The sequence below is a fragment of the Miniopterus schreibersii genome, assembly GCF_964146895.1.
Source record: "Miniopterus schreibersii genome assembly, chromosome: 1".
NCBI lineage: Eukaryota > Metazoa > Chordata > Mammalia > Chiroptera > Miniopteridae > Miniopterus > Miniopterus schreibersii.
In genome coordinates this window covers 194,907,124-194,927,207 of record NC_138101.1, presented here as the reverse complement: position 1 = coordinate 194,927,207, position 20,084 = coordinate 194,907,124, and the positions used below count along the sequence as shown (strand labels likewise).

The 20,084-nt window shown below is 46.3% G+C and overlaps 2 protein-coding genes across 6 annotated transcripts in view; one reads left to right on the top strand and one right to left on the bottom strand.

Annotated features, from left to right (window-relative positions):
* Positions 1 to 3,356: 3,356 nt before the first annotated feature.
* On the top strand, positions 3,357 to 14,382 carry SERPINA10 (serpin family A member 10). Of its 5 annotated transcripts, XM_081162091.1 has the most exons (6): positions 3,445 to 3,511; positions 5,555 to 5,713; positions 8,168 to 8,921; positions 10,036 to 10,309; positions 11,889 to 12,039; positions 14,011 to 14,382. In XM_081162091.1, the coding sequence occupies exons 2-6, from the start codon at positions 5,591 to 5,593 to the stop codon at positions 14,200 to 14,202; spliced, it is 1,494 nt and encodes a 497-aa protein (XP_081018217.1). In that variant the 5' UTR covers positions 3,445 to 3,511; positions 5,555 to 5,590; the 3' UTR covers positions 14,203 to 14,382. The 5 variants fall into 5 exon arrangements, with proteins under 5 accessions (XP_081018220.1, XP_081018217.1, XP_081018221.1 ...); XM_081162094.1 differs by lacking the exon at positions 5,555 to 5,713 and having other exon boundaries at positions 3,357 to 3,511; positions 8,172 to 8,921; XM_081162095.1 differs by lacking the exons at positions 3,445 to 3,511; positions 5,555 to 5,713 and adding an exon at positions 3,527 to 3,627 and having other exon boundaries at positions 8,172 to 8,921.
* Positions 14,383 to 15,204: 822 nt separating this feature from the next.
* Positions 15,205 to 20,084, bottom strand: part of PPP4R4 (protein phosphatase 4 regulatory subunit 4) — a 74,428-nt gene continuing 69,548 nt past the window's right edge. Inside the window, exon 25 of the mRNA XM_081132997.1 lies at positions 15,205 to 19,352. Coding sequence (XP_080989123.1) covers positions 19,328 to 19,352 — 25 coding nt within the window. The 3' untranslated portion in view covers positions 15,205 to 19,327. The remainder of the gene's footprint in view (positions 19,353 to 20,084) is intronic.

Here is a 20,084-nt window from a genome sequence, read left to right as displayed (position 1 = left end):
GTGGGTAAATACAAAATATTTTTAAAATATCTTTAAAATATAATTTCTGCTTAAAGCAGAGAAAGTTTCCAATTTACTGCTTCTCAATTCCAATCTTCCCTTCATTCTGCTCTGCAAAATTAAATCTGGACCTTTTAGTATTTTTGCGTTGCCTGCTGGGCATGATGCTAAATTCTGTCAGTAGAGAGTGCTAGAGTGACACTGCAGGAGGAAGAGGCCTTACCGTCCTGGTTAAGGGCAAAAAGTATTAAATGAGATAAAGAACTGAACTGACTGACAAACAAATAGACATATGAATAGATGTGATAGAAATGATAGATAAATAGATGAAAGATAAATACATGATAAACAGATGGATGGATTGGGCATATATCTTGAAAAATAAGAATCAAAGTATACTTCCTTAAATATACCATTTATATCATATACATATACATATTATACATATATATATATACACATATATATATGAGAACTTGAATCTTAAAGCCATCATATTACTTAGCAAGAAAACACAAAATGTATTCCCACTAAGGTCAAGAGTAAGACAAGGCTGCTCATTACATCTTTTACCACTTTACATTGTCCTAGAGGTATTAGTGCAATCAGAAAGGGAAAGCAGAGGTGTAGAATTGGAAAAAAATGTAGTAAAGCTCTATTTGCAGATGACATGTAATATACCTGCTTAACCCTAGCAAATCAATGATAAAACAAAATCAAACAATGAAAGAATTCAGACTGATATCAGGATAAAGAACTTACAGGCAAGAACAGCCTTCATACACACAAAAACCAGTTAAGACATATAATGGAAGAGAAAACCCAAAGGCAACCAAAAAGATACAACACTTAGAAATAAACAAGAAATACACACAATCTGCATTCAGAAAATTATAAAATACTTCCTAAAGATGCAAAATTAGACTTGAACACATGGAAAAATATTTCTTCTTGAACAAGATGCCTCAACATCATCCAGGTATCTGTTTTCCCTAAGTTAATTTGACCATCTAATGATATTCCAATAAAAATATTAACACATTTTTTTCTAGAGATAGGCAAGATGATACCAAAGTTCATATTAAAAAAAATAAACATGCAAGAATAACCAGGAAAACACTGAAAAGGAAAAGATATGAAGGGTGGGGGAGGGGGGAGGGGAGGGGACTAGCCTGACCAGCTAGATATCAAACCATGTAACACAGATTCTTTAATTAAAAATCTGTGGAACTGGTTCATGAAGAACCAGTAAAATAGGTTAGAAGGTCTGGAAATAGACTCAAGTAAAAATGGAAATTTAATATTTGATCAAGAATGATTTTCAAGTAAATGGTATTGGCACAACTGAATAGGCATTTGGGAGGGGGAAACGATAAAATGACACTCATTCCTCACACCATAAACAAGAATAAACTAAGAATCAGAGATCTAAATAGGAGAAAAAAACAAACACTACAAGTACTAGAAGGAAACACCAGTAAATTTCTCTGTAATTTAAGTGTAGGAAAAGGTTTTCTAACCATAACTCAAAGTCCAAATGAAATTAAAGAATCAACAAATCTGACTATATAAAAAACATTTTTAATTGCATGATCAAAAATTCATAAGCAAAATCAACAGAAATGAAAACTTGAAAGAAATATTTGCAATATATATCACTGATAAAGAGCAAATATCCCTAATATTTGGTGCTTAAACGTATGAAAATATGTCCAACTTCACTTATAATAAAAATGGAAACTAAAAACATACATACTGAGATATCATTTCCTATCTATCAGAAGGACAAAAATTTGAAAACTTCACAGTACACTCTATTTTTTTTTAATATATCTTTATTGATTTCAGAGAGAGGAAAGGAGAGGGAGAGAGAGCGCTAGAAACATCACTGATGAGAGAGGTGTCATTGATGGGCTGCCTCCTGCGCACCCCCCACTGGGGATCAAGCCCGCAACCTGGGCATGTGCCCTGACTGGGAATCGAACCCCTATCTCCTGGATCCTAGGTCGACACTCAACCGCTGAGCCACGCCTGGCCGGGCATAATACACCCTTATTGGCTGTGTGGGAATGGTCATTTTCATACACTGCTAGTGGAAATGCAAAAATTCCTCTAAGGAAGGGAGTTTTGCAATATACAATGCATTAGTTTCCTAAGACTGATGTAACAAATGACCACAGACTACGTGGTCTTAAACACAGAAATAAATTCTTTCACAGTGATGCAGGGCAGAAGTCAGAGATCAAGGTGTCTGCGGGGTTCGTTCCTTCTGGAGGCTCTGCGCGGGGACCCCTTCTGGGCGTCTCCCAGCTGGGGTGGCTGCCCGCAGCCCTGGGCCGGCCGTGGCTCGTAAATACCTGCTCCACCCTCCGCGTCTGTCTTCACGTGGCCTGGTCGTCTTCTGTCTCTGTGTCTCCAATCTCCCTCTGCCTTCCTCTCATAAGGACACCTGTCCCTGGAGTTAGGGGCCACCCTAAATCCAGAATAATCTTATCTTCAGATCCTTACCTAATCGCACCTGCAAAGGCCCCTTCTCTAAATAAGGTCACATCCCCAGGTTCAGGAGTGAGGGCTTGGACGTATCTTTTGGGGGACCACTCTTCAACCAAATACACCTAACGAAATTACAGGTATGTTATTTTTGATCTAGAAATCCCACTTTTAGGAACTTGGCCTAAAAACACACCTCCGACCTTTTTTAAAAAAATCATTTGCTCTGTGTTCTTGAACAAGTTAACTGACCTCTCTGAGCATCTGTTACTTTACACCCTCCAACGAACACTTATTTCTCTCCTAGTCAAAGGTTCTTTTGACCCAACCAAAGGAAAGCCCCACCTCAAGGAACGCTCTGTTATTGAGCCTCCTGGGCTGGGCGGGCTGAGGCGCTACCGCCTAGTTACCCGGAAGTTACCCCCACCCCGCGGGCCACTGTCCCGACAGGCTTCTCGGGGCAGCCTGAGACATAACGGACGTAATGGACTTGCCTGGGCGCCCGGCTTAGCGGTGCTGGGGACAGAACGGGTCTGCCCGCGACGTCGTCAGCTGCCACCGGAACGGGATGGAGCCAACAACGCGATATTTGCACCCAAGCCTGCGCGCACGTGTGCGTGCGTGCGTGCGTATGTGCGTGCGTGCGTAGGTGCGTAGGAGACTGCGTACCTGCGAGCATGCGCACATACCTGCTGCGTGCTGCGTGCCCGTGTGTTGCAAGGACCTGAGAAGCCTGTCATTTTCCGCCGGCCTCAGCTTCCCTCCGTGTGGTCCACGCAGGGCACGTCCTCTCGCCTTTCCCTGAAGCTGAGTATGCCAATAGTGGGTCTTGGTTGTTTTTCAGACAGTTAGTCCTGCAGGTTCCAGGACGGACGTGCTTTGGAAGCCCCCGTTTCTCGCCCCGCGGGGCGGCCTCGGCCTGCCCGCCAGGCCTTCCAGGGAGGACCAGCGCTGTCTCCTCGGAGCGGACTCTCGTCACCGGAGACCGTCCTATCAGATCTTGCCCAATCTCTCTCTGCAGGTGCGTGTGACAAGCTGAAATCGAGAGCAAACCGAACGTCAGAAGGCGTGGTTCTCTTCTGGCTGCAGCACCGGCGGGAAAGGCCTCCGTGGGCGTGGGCCCGCCTGTCGTCCTCGGTAACGCCAAACCCCGGGTCTGGGCCTGCCCCTGAGGTTCACGCTGGCTCTAAAATTATACAAGGAGCACCACTCGTTAGCACTTCCAACCAGGTACCAAGCAGGACCTCATTTAACCCTTTCTACAGACCAGGAAATGGAGGCAGAGGGGGGCTCCAGGAGCTTGTTCAGGGTTACGCAGCTGGTGCAAGAGTTCAAGCCACAGTAGCAGGGACTGAATTCACCTGCCCGGAGCAGTGCGGGACCCCTGTGCTCGCTTCTGAACCACACTTTCTGGGACCAGGGCCCACCGCCTTAGAAACTGTGTTGCCCATCTCCTTCCTGCTTCCTGGGTGCTACAGAGATTTTCATCGGCCAGAGGCGCGGTTCTGGCCATTTTCCAGAAAGGAACGCAAGCTCAGACAGGTTGGGTTCCATGCCCCAAGGCTCGCAGCTAGGATTTGGGGAGGGCTCGAGTCAGGGGTGTCTCACAGAGTCCCTGGAGCCCTTTTCTGTATATTTTGATGCCTTCCTTATAAATATCCGTTTCTGAATGGCAGCAGTTTTGAGAGCCGTCCAGATGGTCAAAAATGCACCTCGATTACTTTGCGATTACTTTGATGTCACTTCTGAAGCCCCAGTGACCACTGTCGAGCCTCCCAGCACTCACTCTCCTGCTTCCACTGGGACATGTGGTGAAGCTCACAGGCCCTCTGCCTGCAGGAAGCAGCCCTGCAGCACCTGGCTGCGGTGCTGCCCCTCAGCTGCAGGATAGGGAACAAGCAGGACAAGCTGGCTCCTGTGCTGTCTGAAGGGAGAACCCTTGGGCCAGCCTCACCCTGAAGGTAGGGCTTCTCAAAAGAGCAGGGGCTGCCCCACAGCCACACTCTGGAACCGTGTTGGGGCACTTCTGATTTTCACAAACATTTGGGGAGTGCTAGTGGCATGAGTGAATGAGGCCCAGAGATGCCAGATACACTGGAACACTCAGGATCGTCCACCACAATGAGGTAACATGGCTCAGATGTCCCACATCAAGCCCATACAGGTGAAAAACCCATTCATGTTATCTGAGCCTAGACCCTCACAGTCCCACGGGTGTTTTGTTTCATAGAAAGATATCACTTCCCCCCGAGGTTTTAATTTCTACTGAATTTTCTATGAAGACAATGACCATGTAAATGAGAAGAAGATGTTTTTTATTTTTTGGAAGTTTACCCAACATGACTCACCATTACAGGAAACCACGTGGCCAGCAGTAATTCTGACAGTAGCACATGATGAACTGTGTGCAGCACACATCCTCTGAGCGGCCCCACAGCTGATGGCATCACCACGTCTTCTGATGAAGTATGCCAGAGCATTTACATGTTTTCTTATACTTCGCTTTTATTTCCCCTCCATATTATAGAGCAGTATTTTGCTTTTTTTAAAAATTTGTGGCTACCTTATATTAACTATAAGTTTCCCTTTAGGGTAGTAAAGGACACATGAAGTATTTATATTATTAAAAGGAGAGTCTAATAGATCTGAAAATTTTTGTCTTAAAGGGTCTCCATCAGCCTTGACTTTGGGTACTTGAGGATTCCTGGCTCATTAGTTTGGCAAAGGGGCAAGTTGACCTTGAGATGACTTTGTATTGCTTATAGCAATGTACTTGTCCATCTCTCCCACTGGACTGAGAGTTCCTTGGGTGTTGGGGGAGTAGGTCTTAATCATCTCTGTCCCACCCCACATGGTGCCAGCCCTGGATTGGGGACTCAGGAGGCCTCCCTTCACAGGAGGTGTTCATAGCCTGGCACAACTCTGTCCCAGCAGGAGCTGGATCTCCTGAGAGCTATGCCTGGACTTGAGAAACGGATGCAGTCGTGGAGGAATTTCCACATTCAGGGTTGGAGGAGTAGGTGGGGAACATGGGAAGCCTCTCTCACTGTCTCTGCTTTTCCAGAAACGCCAGCATGTCTGAGCAAGATGTTAATCAGTAATGGTCCCATGGGCCGCGCACTTTGGAATAGCAAATATTTGCTGCAGGCTTTCAGCTACAAACCTCAACCCCATCTTTGCCCCAAATGAAGGACCTTCCCAGGCACCCGGGGGCCACTCACTGGTAAGAGACAGCGATTGAAGGGATACCTAAACAATCTAACGAGGGATGGGAAGCAGCGTTCTCGCCCTTGCTGGATGGGTTCTAGGTGAGGGGGTGGGCGTCTAGGCAGTGCCCACGCCCACTCATAGACTGGAGAGGGCAGCAGTGGGGTGAGACGTGTGTTGTAGACACATGGGGCTTCCTCTGCAGGGCAGAGAAATGATGATGAGGTTTTTAAGTCTTGAGAGTTTGTGCCCAGAGCACTCACTGTTCAAGCCACACTCAACATCCTGGCTTTCTTCCTGCCCACAGCAAACCCCTTCCTGCAGGGCTGTGTGGGGGTGCTGCTCCAGGTACAAGCAGAGCTGAGAAGTGTGAGTGAGCTGTTGATTTCTTACCACTCAGGTCATATTTAGGATACATCCTTGGCGTGCTTGGTGGAACCCTGGTGCTTGAGGGGTACCCTGCATACAGATTCTGTCTTGTTCCATAGATGGGACGAGGGATACATGGGTCTGTCCAGTAAGCAGCGAGCAGGGCACCATGTATTGCTGGGCTGCCACTTCAAACTGAAGGAGTAGCTGCACAGTAAGACTTGGCAACAGAAGGGGTGACATCTATTTGGGTGCTGGGATTTTCTGACCACTGTCAGAGAGAAGTGATATGAATTCAAGAGTACGCTACTGTGGGATTAATTTATTAATTGACAGAGTAGTGCTAAATACTGTACACAGGCATAGCTCAGAGATACTGTGGAAACTGAGGTTTCAGACTGCAATAACGTGAGTATCATCCTAAAGCAAGTCACATGAATTTTTTGGTTTTCCAGTGTATATAAAAGTTATGTTTATACTATACTGTAGTCTATTAAGTGTGCGATACTGTCACATCTGAGAAACAATATACACACCTTAATTAAAAAATACTTTGTTGCCAAAAAATGCTAACCATCCTTGAGCCTTCAGTGAGCCGTGATCTTTTGCTGGTGGAGGGCCTCGCCCAGATGGTGATGAAAACGCAGTATCTGCGCAGCACAGTAAAACGAGGCAGACCCATATAGTGAAGGAATGGGCCAGGGGCCTTTTGGATACTGCAGGGGGTACTTACCCAGCATTTGCAATAAGGGTCCCCAAACACTGGCATTTAAGAAACACAGCAGAAGTCTTTCTTTCACTGAGTGAGGTAACGACTTGTGGCGGAATTCTGCGGTGCCATTTAGCACAAGCAAGAGCAGTGTACTGAGTCCTGGACCCAGTGTTGTTTTGTGCCAGGCACAGATGAGGACACAACGCCCTGTGTCAGGGAGAGGAGGCCTGGGAACTTCACCCTGTCACCACACTTTGCTGCAGGTCGCCTGACTCAGAGTGAGGGTCTCTACTGCTGGGGACTCCTGTGAGGCCTACAGCCTCCCCTGCCAATGCCTACTGGGCCCCACCCGAGCCCTCCTGGGGCAGTGGACCAAGAGAGTGAGCATGCATCTCAGTGACCTGCCCAGCCAGCCTCTGGGTCGCAGACCTGGTGCTGTCAGCTGAACACCAGGAGCTGAGTGTGGAGACTGTCAGGTGGCCCAGCCCAGCCCTCCCGTGTTTGTTCAGACGGAAAATGTGCAGGTGCTCAGGAGCCAGGCTCTGTGCCCGAGGATGCGATGGAGCCCGAGAGGTAGTAGGGGCTGAACAGCTAGTGGTGAGGAGCGTGGGGTTTGGAGACTCACTGCCTGGGCCCGAAGGCTGGCTCCACCTGGGGTGGTAAGAGAAAGGACACACTTCACAGTCTCTGAGGACTAGAGGAGGTTAGCCCAGGCCTCAGGCGGGACAAGCTGGCTAGTCATTTCTGTCCTGGGGGCTCCAGGTATAGTGAAGGAAGGAAGACCTAGAAGGAGCTGTGAAACTGGGCCCCAGGCCTATAGGAGAGACAAGGGGCAGAATTCTCATCACCGAATCAGGTAGACTCAGCACTTTCCCTTTTCCTGGCCCTGATCGCTACTCAGACCCTCTACATCCCCAGCCAAACATGCCCCAGACTCAGTCCCCGAAACCCAGCTTGATGGGCTGCTGTTGGGCCCAGTGACCAAGGGCAACAAATGAAGCAGACCAATAAAAGGTCTGTGAGCCTCCTGGCCCTGCTCTGACCCACACCCAGTCAGGCCTGGCACCCAGACCATGTCCTTTCCAATCCACCCCTTCTGGAAGGAAATGGAATGAGTAGAAAGTTGAGGGAGGCCAGGAGCTGCCCACAGGCTGGCAGGGGATGCAACCCAGAGGGGGTTTTGCTCTGTAAAAGAATCCCCTCCTCCTCGGTGAACCTTGGCCACCTCTTGCTCCGGGTCTTGCTGAGGGGACTCGGCTGCAAGAGTTGGAGATAAGCCCCTGCCCACTCCCAAAGGAAGGAAGTGGGTCACTGGAGGATTGGACCATCACACAGGGATGAGTGGCTGTATCGGGCATTAAAACCAATCTCTGCTCTATTTTCTCCGAGGAAGCCTTGCTGCTGAAGAGACGCGCTCCTTTGGCCTCCACAGGTAACCAGATGAAGGCGATGCTGAGCCTGCTACTCCCCTGCCTCCTGGCCCGGGTGTGGTTGGTGCCTGGCTTGGCCTCTGGTACCTGGTCGCCAGAAGCCCAGGCAGGGCCGGAAATTCTGCAGACCCCCACTGTCCCGAATGGGACCTTCCAGGGCATGCAGGCCCCTGCGGAGGAGCAGGAAGAGCCCTGGCTGACAGCCAGCGGGCACGAGCTCTCTTACGAGACCTCCAACTTGGGGTTCAGCCTGCTGCGCAAGATCTCCATGAGGCACGAAGGCAACGTGGTCTTCTCTCCACTCGGCCTATCCTTGGCAATGGCAACCCTGATGCTGGGGACCAAAGGGCAGACCAAAGCCCAGCTGGAGGACAGGCTCCTCCTGCAGACCCTGAACCAGACCAGGCCCGGGCAGCTGCTCACCCTCTTTCGGCGGCTCAGACAGCGCCTCTCCCACAACCGGGAGCTGGGCCTCACCCAGGGGAGCTTGGCCTTTATCCACAAGGATTTTGATGTCAAAGAGACCTTCCTGAATTTATCCAAGAGGTATTTCGATACTCAGTGTGTGACTGTGAATTTTCGCAATGCCTCACAGGCCAGAAAGCTCATGAATCATTATATTAACAAAGAGACGCAGGGGAAAATCCCCAAACTCTTTGATGAGATTAATCCTGACACCAAAGTAATTCTTCTGGATTACATCTTGCTCAAAGGTATTTTGATGACGCTCTGCTCTCCCAAAGCCAGTGGGTCTCTAACAACAGTCTCTTCCTTTCCTGTTTGGCCAGTAAATCGTTAACCCCAAATGATTTTCTGTGAACAGTTTTCAGCTTTCACGAACAGACTGAAATAGGCATCGACTGTGTATGACGTTCCAGGCGCAGTGCTGGGCGTGTTCATTCGATGCCCCTGCCCCGGTGACCCATGTGCTTGGAGTCCTTAGTTTTCCAAGCACCTCTACACGGCTCTCCTCACCTCTAATATTCTGACACAGTGAATCTTCTGGGCATGTGATCTCTGTGAGATTTAGGGTTACATCTTTGCTCCTTCACTTTCTCCTTTTGTGACCTGGGGCAAGTGACAGTCTCTTGTCCTCAGATTCTTAATATAGAAAATGGGAACACTCCTACCTACTGTTTAGATGAAAGTAAGGCTGAGAGAGGTGAGCTTGACCAAGGTCACATGATAAAGGGCAGAGGCCAAACTCAGGCCGGGGGTCTCGACACTCTCATGCCAGAACCTTCCCATCCTGCCCCTCTAATGGGGCAGGGGACTCAGGGACTTGCAGAGTCCAGAAGGAGAACATGCTTCCCGCTGGCCAGGCGACACCCCCAGGACAGAGGTCTGAGTGCAGTCATGCTGCTGCATGCTGGCAGCCTACCCAGGATCGTGTGGCTGTTTGTCAGCAAGGGTCCCCTTCTTGCAGAACCCTGAGCAGTGATGGGTGGGGAATGTCATTGCTCCTGCACACGGTGTGCCCTAACTAGACAGAGGGTGGGCAGAGGGCCCCTCACGTGGATGGAGCAGTGGGAGACCCGCTCTCCTCCAGGCTGGATCTCGCCACAGGGAGCGGGTGACCAGGCCACGTCCTGGCTGCTGCATCTCCGGTAGAGCCTGCGGGCGGTTCTGCCGCTGGGAGAGGCCAGGAAGGCTGGCCTTTGGGGAGTTTGTTTTGCCTGCCCGAGCTGTGGTCTGAACACACCTCGCAGGAGACTGCCTTCCCCGTTGGGGTGGCAAGGGGACTAGAGCCCTGGCGCTCTGTGACGTAGCCAGAGGGATGCCCCGGGAGGGTGGTTTCCACACCGAGTTCTCTTCCTACCTGTCCAGGGAGATGGCTGACCCCTTTTGACCCAGTCTTCACCACGGCGGACACCTTCCACCTGGACAAGTACAGGACGGTTAAGGTGCCCACGATGTACACAGTAGGCAACTTCGCCTCCACCTTTGATAAGAATTTCCGTTGCCATGTGCTCAAACTGCCCTACCGAGGAGGCGCTGCCATGCTGGTGGTCCTCGCGGAGGGAATGGGCGAGCACCTTGCCCTCGAGGACTACCTGAGCACCGACCTCGTGGACACGTGGCTGAGCAGCATGGAGACCAGGTACCGCACCCGGGCGAGCCCCCCGTCTTTGCGAGCACTCGCTAGTTCCATGGTTGAGCGACCGGTGGGCTCCCGGGAGCAGGGGCTGCGAGGCCATTACCACTCTGCCCCGCATCTCGGCGCCTGGTTTGTTCTCTGCCCCGCATCTCTGCCTGGTTGGTTCCTTCCCTCGGCCCTGACTGGGGGCCCTGACTGGGCACTGACGTGCACGGCGGGGCCCTCTCCGAGCTTACGCTCTAGCGAAGGGAGACACCTCCAAGTGCAGGGAAGGCAACGGGGCACCGACGGTGCGGGTAGGTGCCAGGGAGGGCCTCGCAGCGGTGGTGATGGGAAGCTAGCCCGAGCAGTGAAGCGGGACGTGCAGCTGTGCTGGGGGGAGGAGTGTCACAGGCGGAGTAGACAGTTCTGGGGTGGGAGCGTGCCTGCTGGGTTTGGGGGGCAGCAAGGCAGCCGGGGAGGAGATGGGGTCAGAGCCAGGGCCCAGGCACCAGGATTGTATGTTACAGGCCCCAGAAAGGACTGGGCCTTTCCTGAGGGAGATGGGCAGCCCCGGGGGCTCCGAGCGGAGCAGCAGCATGGGGAGACTTGCGTTTGAAAGGGCCACACGGCCCCTGCGCTGAGCAGAGACATCCTGGGGGAGCGGGGGCAAGGAGACCAGTCAGGAGGTCACTGTAACCACCCGGGTCATGACGTGCCCCTTGGGCTGCGGGTCGCAATGCAGTGAGGAGCATCAGGCGGACCCTGGGTCCCTAGGAAGCTGGAGGTGGCAGGATTTGCTAGTGGACTGGATGTGGTGAGCGAAGAAGGAGGGGATAAAGGGAGCAGAGGGAAACAAAGTCAAGCTCCTACTCAGCAGCAGGCATTCTGGGCGCTTCCATGTTCGCTCACTCAGTCCTCTGAATGACCTGGGAAATTGGTGCTACGTTTGGCTACACTTCACGGATTGAGAAATTGAGACTTCCTTAAGACTAACAGTATCAGTGATTAGTTTTCATGCTTTTCATTGTTGAGCCACAGAACTCATCTTTCAAACAAAGTAATTTCAAAGGAGAACTCCAATGTAAATAAAGTAGATAATATCAGCCTTTCTCTGGCTACAGGTAGGTCAGGGCTGAAAGTTCCCTTCCCTCCCCCTTGCCATCCATCCTGACTCCTGAGGCCCTCCTGGAACACTGGGGGTTTGCAGAATCCGGACACTGAATGCAGCCACCACCCTGCAGTCTGCAGGATTGCTGGGAGCAAAGAATTGCTGCAAGAAGCTATTTGGTTTGGGTTGTTTTTAAAACATAGGGAAATGGATGAAAAATACTGTATTCTAAAGAGAATGTGAGTCATTGGCTGGGAAATAAAACTGGCTTAGTAAAGCTGAAGTTTTATATATATATATATATATATTTGATATGCCAGAACTGTTTTCTCTGAGCTAGACCATTAGAAAAGAATGGAGTGAGCTATATACATACAGTCAAGTGAGGGAGACTTGGTCATGGAAATAACCTTGGAGGAAGGAAAGAGTGATGTTTTTAGAGTTTAGAGTCTATGGCTTTGTATCTCACCATTATATGTACTTGTACCACAGAAATATGGAAGTTTTCTTTCCAAAGTTCAAGTTAGACCAGAAGTATGAGATGCATGAACTGCTTAAGCAGATGAGAATCAGAAGAATCTTCTCGCCCTGGGCCAACCTGAGTGAACTCTCAGCTACTGCGAGAAATCTAAAAGTATCTAAGGTAAGCCAGGATCTTTTATTAGGAACCAAATCCTAAGTACCAAAACCAGCACATATTTTTGCAAATCATTTTAATGTTGATAAAATACCAAGTTATGGTAGAAACTTCTATTTAAATTCCAAAAACTTGAAATAGCACCCAGGGTGGATGTTTTGAGAATTTTTAGCTACTTGATTAAAACATTAGTTCAACTAATTTCTCTTATGTAGAGCTCTCCCTCTTGTCTCCCAAACGCTCAAGGAGAAATTCACAGTCTCATTTAAAATTTCATGAAATTACACCACTTTCTAGGTGAAGCAAACCCCTGGAAGTCATCTGCCCAACTTCCCGCCCCTTGTTGGAATCCCCTCTGTAATATCCCTATAAATAGCCCCCCCCCCCCCCCGGTTTTTCCTCTCCTTCCTTTCTTCCTCCCTCCCTCCCCCTCTTTCTTTTTTTCTTTTTAAGGCTTCTAGTGACAGGGAACTCAACACTTCTTTGAAAAGCAGCCCAATCCACAAATGGCTAAAATTGTATTTGGGTTTTTTCATATATATAGACCCGAACCCCTCCCTAGCTCATACTCTTTGGCCCTTGTTCTGCCTCTAAAGCGACTGGAGCAAGGTTAGTCACCTGTCACAGGAATCTCTTCAGCTACTCTGCTTTCTCCTGGAAGCCCTCCAGGTTTTGAGGGGAAGCAGTCGCCTGTTGTTCAGAGCAGCTCAGTGTGTTAGAGGGAACAGGCTAACACTCCGGGCCTGCTCACTAATGCCAGTAGTAACCCCCCGGTGGTTACTGCAACAGAAAATGTTCCAACGTTTCCAAATGGCAGCTGCATCTTCCCATATCCTTTCTTAGCTGTGGGGTTTGGTCAATATTTTCCCACAGAATTGCATTTTCTAATTCCGAGAGCTTAAAAATGGCACCCACCTGAGAGGACTCAGCAGGGTAACCAGGCTTCATCTCAGGGAAGGTGAGACAAATAAACATGACAATCCTACAGACCAGCACCTGCAAGACTTCCTATTTGCAAACGCACGGAAAGCTGAAGCGTGATGCTCTTTTACAGTTTAAATTGCAAACCACTAAATATTCTCCCTCTGTTTACTCCGGGAAGTAAATTTTTTCACTGTAGAAAATTAGGGAATCTTCAGTTCTTACATTGATGTTTCCATTATCTCCTCTTATAATAATTATATTAGCATATCACCCACATAACATGAGATTCCTGGACGAAAGGCCTCCCAGCCATGACAGGTGGCCTGTGTACAGGCAACCAGAGTTCAGGAAGAGCTCAGGGACCCCAGGGCTTGCCCCAGGGACTCCTCAGAGCAGTAGTAGGTGCTGGGAAGCTGCAGCAGAAGACTAGCCATAACCCTCACCCCAGCCTGCCTGCCAGAAGGAAGGCCAAAGAATTCAGGAGGTCCAGGCAGCTTAAGAACCTTCTGAAGAGCACCATGTCCAATCAAGAATCAGAACAGCCCAGCCCAGTGTGGCTCAGCAGTTGAGCATCGACCTAGGATCCAGGAGATCGTGGTTCAATTCCTGGTCAGGGCACATGTCCGGGTTGTGGGCTCAGTCCCCAGTAGGGGGCGTGCAGAGGCAGCCCATCAGTGACTCTCATCATTGACATTTCTCCCTCTCCTTTCCTCTCTGAAATCAATAAAGATGCATTTTTTAAAAAAAAGAACAGAGTACATGTTCAGTAACTATCTGCTGATCTGACGCATGTGTGCATGGATTGGCCAGCCAGAGTCCCTGAGCCCACACCAAAATGTACTTCACATTTGGAGTCCTGGGGTCTCCTGCTGTTGTCTTGAGCTTCAAGGCAAGTGCCTGGTGTAACCTCAGACCATTCCTCTCAGCACAGAGGAGCCCTGTACCACTAATTCCCAGGAGCATGGCCCTGTGGGTAGGACCACAGCAAAAAATATCAAGGGGCTCAATTAATTCCTTCCTCCCCACTGCCACCCACATTGTTTCCTCTTCCAGGTTTTACTAAGAGCAGTGATTGAGGTCGATGAAAAAGGAACAGAGGCAGTGGCGGGAACCATGTCAGAAATTATTGCTTATTCCATGCCTCCCATCATCAAGGTGGACCGACCATTTCATTTCATGATCTATGAAGAAAGCTCTAGAATGCTTCTGTTTCTGGGCAGGGTGGTGAACCCAACTCTCCTGTGATTGATGACAAGCACGAGTACTCAGTGCACGTGGACGCTGAGTGTGAGGTATGGGAGCTCACGCAGGGTACTGGCTCTGGGTGGTGGGAGAGAGTGGCTCCTGTCCTTTGCTAGTGTGAGCCACTCTTAGATAAGCCAAGTATTAAAGTCAAGCTTACTTTAAGGAGATGTTTGTACAGTCTGTTTGGTATTTTAAGTCTGTTTCTTAGAGCCTTTGTTGTTGACTAAAGACCAGCTTGGGAGACTCTCTATACCTTTTGTTGGGGACCTGGACTTAGAAGAAAACAGTAGACCAGGACACTCTTTCCAGATGCAGCCTTTGCAAGGAAGACACATGCACACGCTCCACGGGTCACGTGCTTCACTCTATTTACTTCCCTCTGATGCAAAATAAGTGTTTTCTGGTATTCTATAACAGAATCATTTCCTGTCGACTAAAGTTAGAAAAACATAGCCATAGTCCGTCCTGATCCCAGCATCTACCTCAATGCGGCCCAGTCTACACCATGGTGCATTAAATCACTTTGCAGAGGCATTAACTGAGCCACAGGTCACCTCATTCAGCCCCTTAATTTCACAAAAGACGGAAATAGGGAACCAGAGACAGGGTCACATTATGACTTTCATGGGCCCAGGCACTTTTAGGGTCTTTCCTCCATAAAAAATTAGATACATATATTAAAAACTAGATTTTATTGCCCAGCCGGTGTGGCTCAGCAGTTGAGCATTGACCTAGAATCCAGGAGATGACAGTTCGATTCCCGGTCAGGGCACATGCCTGGGTTGTGGACTCAATCCCCAGTAGGGGACGTGCAGGAGGCAGCTAATCAATGACTGTTTCTCTCTTCCTCTCTCCCTTCCTCTCTGAAATCAATAAAGACATATTTTTTTATTTTTTTATTAAAATGTTTGAATCACTCTCATTATTTTATTTTATTTAAATATATCCCTTTATTGATTTCAGAGAGAGGAAAGGAGAGGGAGAGAGAGAGAGATAGAAACATCAATGATGAGAGAGTCATTGATTGAGCCCACAACCCAGGCATGTGCCCTGACTGGGAATTGAACCCCGATCGCCTGGATCCCAGGTCGACGCTCAACCGCTGAGCCACGCCCGGCCGGGCAAGACATATTTTTAAAAATCAGATTTTATGACTAACTGCATTGGTATAATAATGACTATATTATGCACTGTATTTGTCTTTATATCAGTGCAGTTAAAATATGTAACTTGCTTATTGCAAGAAGTGAAACACCTTCATGGGCCCCGAAAAGTATCCTGGGCCTTAGACACTGTGCCTAGTGCACCTAATGGATAAATCACATAGTGCGGCAATGGCAGGGTCTCTGGACTCCAGGCCCCAGGCATATTTCATTTTTCCTTCTTTCGATCTAAAGTATCTGGTGAGGTCCATCTGGACAGGCTGCATGTGCTCACCTCTCATTTACCCTCTGTGGTTAAACAGAATAGAAGCATGGGCTCTGCAGCAACGTTAGCAGGAAACTAGCAAACACTCCTGACACTTTTTTTTTTTTTAATACATCTTTATTGATTTCAGAGAGAGGAAAGGAGAGGGAGAGAGAGAGATAGAAACATCAATGATGAGAGAGTCATTGATCGAGCCCGCAACCCGGGCATGTGCCCTGACCGGGAACCGAACCCCGATCGCCTGGATCCTAGGTCGACGCTCAACCGCTGAGCCACGGCTGGCCAGGCCTGACACTTTCTTAAGCAGTCATTTTCTGTTACAGAGACAAGAAGATACTTTAGGAGTAAATTCTGAGGCTCACAAATAGAGCTAACTAACCTTGGAGCGTCAGCTGTGTCAACTAAATGCCTAATTGGATTTTTGTGTGCTACCCAATTGTATACCTAAAATTAATTTATTGATTAGTCATCTTAACTATTAATTGAAATCAGAGTGCTGTGTGCTATATTAATGTGACTAGGCAGTAATATTAAGCAGCAGCGTAAAGACTGACTTTCATCGTTCTAAACCTGGACATTGATTCTTTCCTGTCTTCCTTTCAAGGGCCACTACCTGACAATGGTAAGGAAAAGGCAATTCTAGGACCTAGAAAGAGAGACAATAGAGGACTAACTCCAACTGGCAATCCTCAGCGGCTTGTTAGCATTCATTCATCAGGTTTATTTGTGGAAAAATACTAGAAAGAGAACTAAAAGGGAGTTCAATCAAATTACCCACTTTTAAGAGATGAAATTTAGGAAAAATAGACTATGAAAACAAAATATGCTTGGAAATAAATATGGCCAAAGCCAGTTATGGAACGGTTCATTACTACTGAAGGATTCAGATAGCGTGCAGAGCAAGCTTTCCCCTCCTCTCCCACACACAGCGAAACGGTAGGGGCATAGCGATGGTACCTAACACATTGCTCTTTAAGGCAGAAAATGCCCTCGTCTCTATTTTTCAGAAGTTCTAATATCCCCACATGTGCTTGAAGAAGTTCCCAAGACAGTAGGTTTCAGATTTTCCAAGCATATGTGCATGGTGAAGAAATGCAGACCAATGAAAAGTGTAATAAATGATACAGAAAACTCAGGGTTTCAACTGAAGGAGAAAATCTGATTATAACAAGGCTTCGCTATATCTAAGTGTCAGGTTTTCAAAACTGTTCCTACGCAGACAGACAGACACCCACATACACACAATCTCTCACATGCTATAATAGCTGAGAACAGATTATTGAATTAATCTAATTCCTTTATCTTCGCTGTAAAACTCCTACTCAAGCTGAACAGCCTGTTCATTTCAATTCAAACATCTCATGTTTGCCAACCAACTGCAAGGCAAAACGGCCCCGTCCCTTCCAGAGTACGGGGTCTGAGCTCAGGAAGTTAAATAATGGAAATGATTTTCAGATATGTCTGAGGTTGTGGAAGAAAATCTCTATAAGCTCCTTATTTTACCTCTGAAGAAAAATCCTTTTAAGCCCTATCTCCACTTCTGCCAGTAAAATTGAGTTCTACAGGTCTGTGCTTTTCTTGTAATGCTAACCTGTGGAGTTCCAGAACGTCTCCTTAAAAATGCAAGTTTCCACAGTTAACAGACAGGTGAAGGTGATGTCCCTATTTCCCGGCAGTTACAGGTGGAGAGCTTTCTCTGTCCTATGACTAGTTTAAAGGAACTATCTGTTAAGTTGTTAAATTAAGGACTTTTACAAGAGTACCAGTCTTATTTTGGTGTAAATCTAGATATACGTGGACATTCATCACTGCCATCAATTCATGTTTTTACTCCATTTTTATATATCTGGTCTTGGAAAGACATATAATTTTAACAAATATTTCAACGATTTTAGAAATGATCATGGTCTATAAAAGAAAAAAAGAAAACTTATGAGCATAATTTTGATTGACTGTCTTAATTGGTAAGTTAGTGCCTTGGAGTAAGACTGCACTTACTTCTGTAAATTCCTGAACTGTATAAGCAGTAGTGACCTTCCTCTGTCAAGTCACTTTTCTCTCACATGCATAAAGGCAACAATAGTTCCCAACTCTGCTAAATTTATTATTGAACAAATAAACTGAAATTCTCCATTTTATTTAAAGTAAGAGTCCATGCTGATTATGAATCACAGTGCTGGGAAACTGATGTCACTCTTATGTCCTATTTATGCACCACAAACATTCTCCCAGGTCACAATGCGTTCAAGTCCATGTTAGTGATGCTGGTAGAGATACCATTAAAATAGCTAAATGAAATCCACAAAGAATGTACTAAATTGGCCATATGGTGAAGCTTCTTATACCTACTCAATTTTTAAGTATTGACAAATGAGTAGTTGAACAAGTCCATTAACCTAACTATTCTTAAGTGAAAGATATTAAGAATCACTAAAACTAGCCAAAAAGAGGCCAGTTGTAAGGAAAAGGGGAAAGAAATGGCGTGAAAGTTTCACACTGAGGAGCTGTTCCTGAGTAATTTACAGCTGATGTCGGCGTGCTTCTGTTGCTCATTACTTAAAAATGAACTGTCTTCCTCTTTAATTAGAGAATAAAAACTGCAGAAAAGTATTTAAAACTTTTTTCACAAACACAGGTATCTCATTAACCTATGTTTTATTTTAAGTAAATTCACTATTCATTATTTCACATTATAAAAAGTAACCACACACGCATATGCATTCACAAATTAGATCATCTTTATCATACATTAATATATTTAAAAAAACAAATAGTTTCTAATATCAATATAGTTATATGCTGATTGCATTTTGAAATAGAGAAGCTGACAATAGCTTCATACAGTATATCTCAAGAACTGACATTTTAAAATTAATAACCGTGTATGTTCCACAGGCAAATTTTGATGGAAACATTAGCATTAGTACAAATAAATGCTGTTGACATAGCTTAAGCATGATAGCTTGGAGTAACAGCTGATTCACTCTAGATTCATCATTTTTAATTAAGGACAAATACAATCTAAAAAGTAAACAAAGTATTTATAAAATAAATTTTTCTAGGAAATAAAGGAAATCATGAATCTATTATTTTTAAGGTAGGTGTGGCTAAAAGTAATGAGAAATCTTTCTGGAATTTTCATGGCCAAATTTAAATTTCAGAAGATCTGGGGACAACATAGTGTCACCACAATCGGACTGATAAAATTGTGGACAGCTGTTTGTACCCATTTCGGTGTGACTTTTCAGTTGGGCTTGGAGATTCGTGAGAAACACATGTCTGTCTTACTCCCAAGTCCCCCTCCAAGTTATTCTCTAGCCAGGGCCATTGCAGTTGATGTAGACTTTCATGTAATTTTTAAATGCTGAAGCTCTAGAACAAGTAAATAAGTAGTTTCCTGCACAAATAAATGCAGGTTTGTCTCTTCTGCAGCAGTAAAGCACATCCTAAAGTTGTTTTTCATTACACTTCACTATAACATTGGAATTCTGCGACCACATTATTATTTAAGAAATATATATATTATACCTCCTAGGGAATCTAATTTCAAATATGGGACTTTTAGCAACATCAGCTGCCCTAATTATCTCTGTTCCATTCGTTTAAAAAAAAGAAGCCGCAGCCATTGCTTTAGCTTTTGTCCATCAATCACATTATCTCCAGGTGTCTGTTTTGCCTCCTTCATCAAGCAGATGATTTAAGGATTGGATTTTCTGGATTTTCTTTGTCAAAAAGGATGAAAGGGGTGGAGAGGAGAAAGGAAGGTATGAGGTAGGGATGGAAGGAGGGAGGAGAGAGGAAGGAAGAGAGGAAAGAGAAGAAAGGAGAAAACAAAACATGAAAAATTTTATCCATATAATGCTTAAAAAGTAAATAAATATAGATAGAACCTACTTTGAATAAACCTAATATATGACAATTCTGAGTAAGTGAAAAATAAATTACATAGTAAATATTACTAGGAATTACCTTTAATTACCAAATCCTGGGTGCACCTAACATAGCATTCAATTCAGTTTGTACAACTTTTCTTACATTTTTTATTTAAAACAACCATGACAGAAATTAATGCAGCTTCAGTATATCAATTGTCTGGCCTTAAAAGACTTAAGCTATGATGCGCTCCCAGACCTCCTTTAAGACACAGACATTCCTAAATACCAGATGTGTGCGTCATCTCTGTGATACTAAAATGTTGGAGAAGGTGTTGCATAGGATTTTGTTGAGCAGCAAAAACAGATAATTAATATGTTCTGAAATCATTTCCTAGGCTTATTTTAAATACAAAAGATATATTTTCATTTGGATATGGCATGGGCTGAACTGTGATACTTCACAGAAACATAACCACATTGAGTACCTATTCTGGTTATGGGCAGTGTGCATTCATGAGAAAGTCCAAATGAGAAGCACATTATGTGGAGATACAGTTATGGACTTGTAGATCCAGTCAC

What these genes read in the sequence shown, in the direction of transcription:
- SERPINA10 (XM_081162091.1), top strand. Translation starts at nt 5,591, where the DNA reads ATGGTCCCATGGGCCGCGCACTTTGGAATAGCAAATATTTGCTGCAGG. An exon ending in CTGAGCAGCATGGAGACCAG is followed by an intron (nt 10,310 to 11,888) that starts GTACCGCACCCG and finishes CTTGTACCACAG; the next exon opens with AAATATGGAAGTTTTCTTTC. An exon ending in GAAATCTAAAAGTATCTAAG is followed by an intron (nt 12,040 to 14,010) that starts GTAAGCCAGGAT and finishes TTCCTCTTCCAG; the next exon opens with GTTTTACTAAGAGCAGTGAT.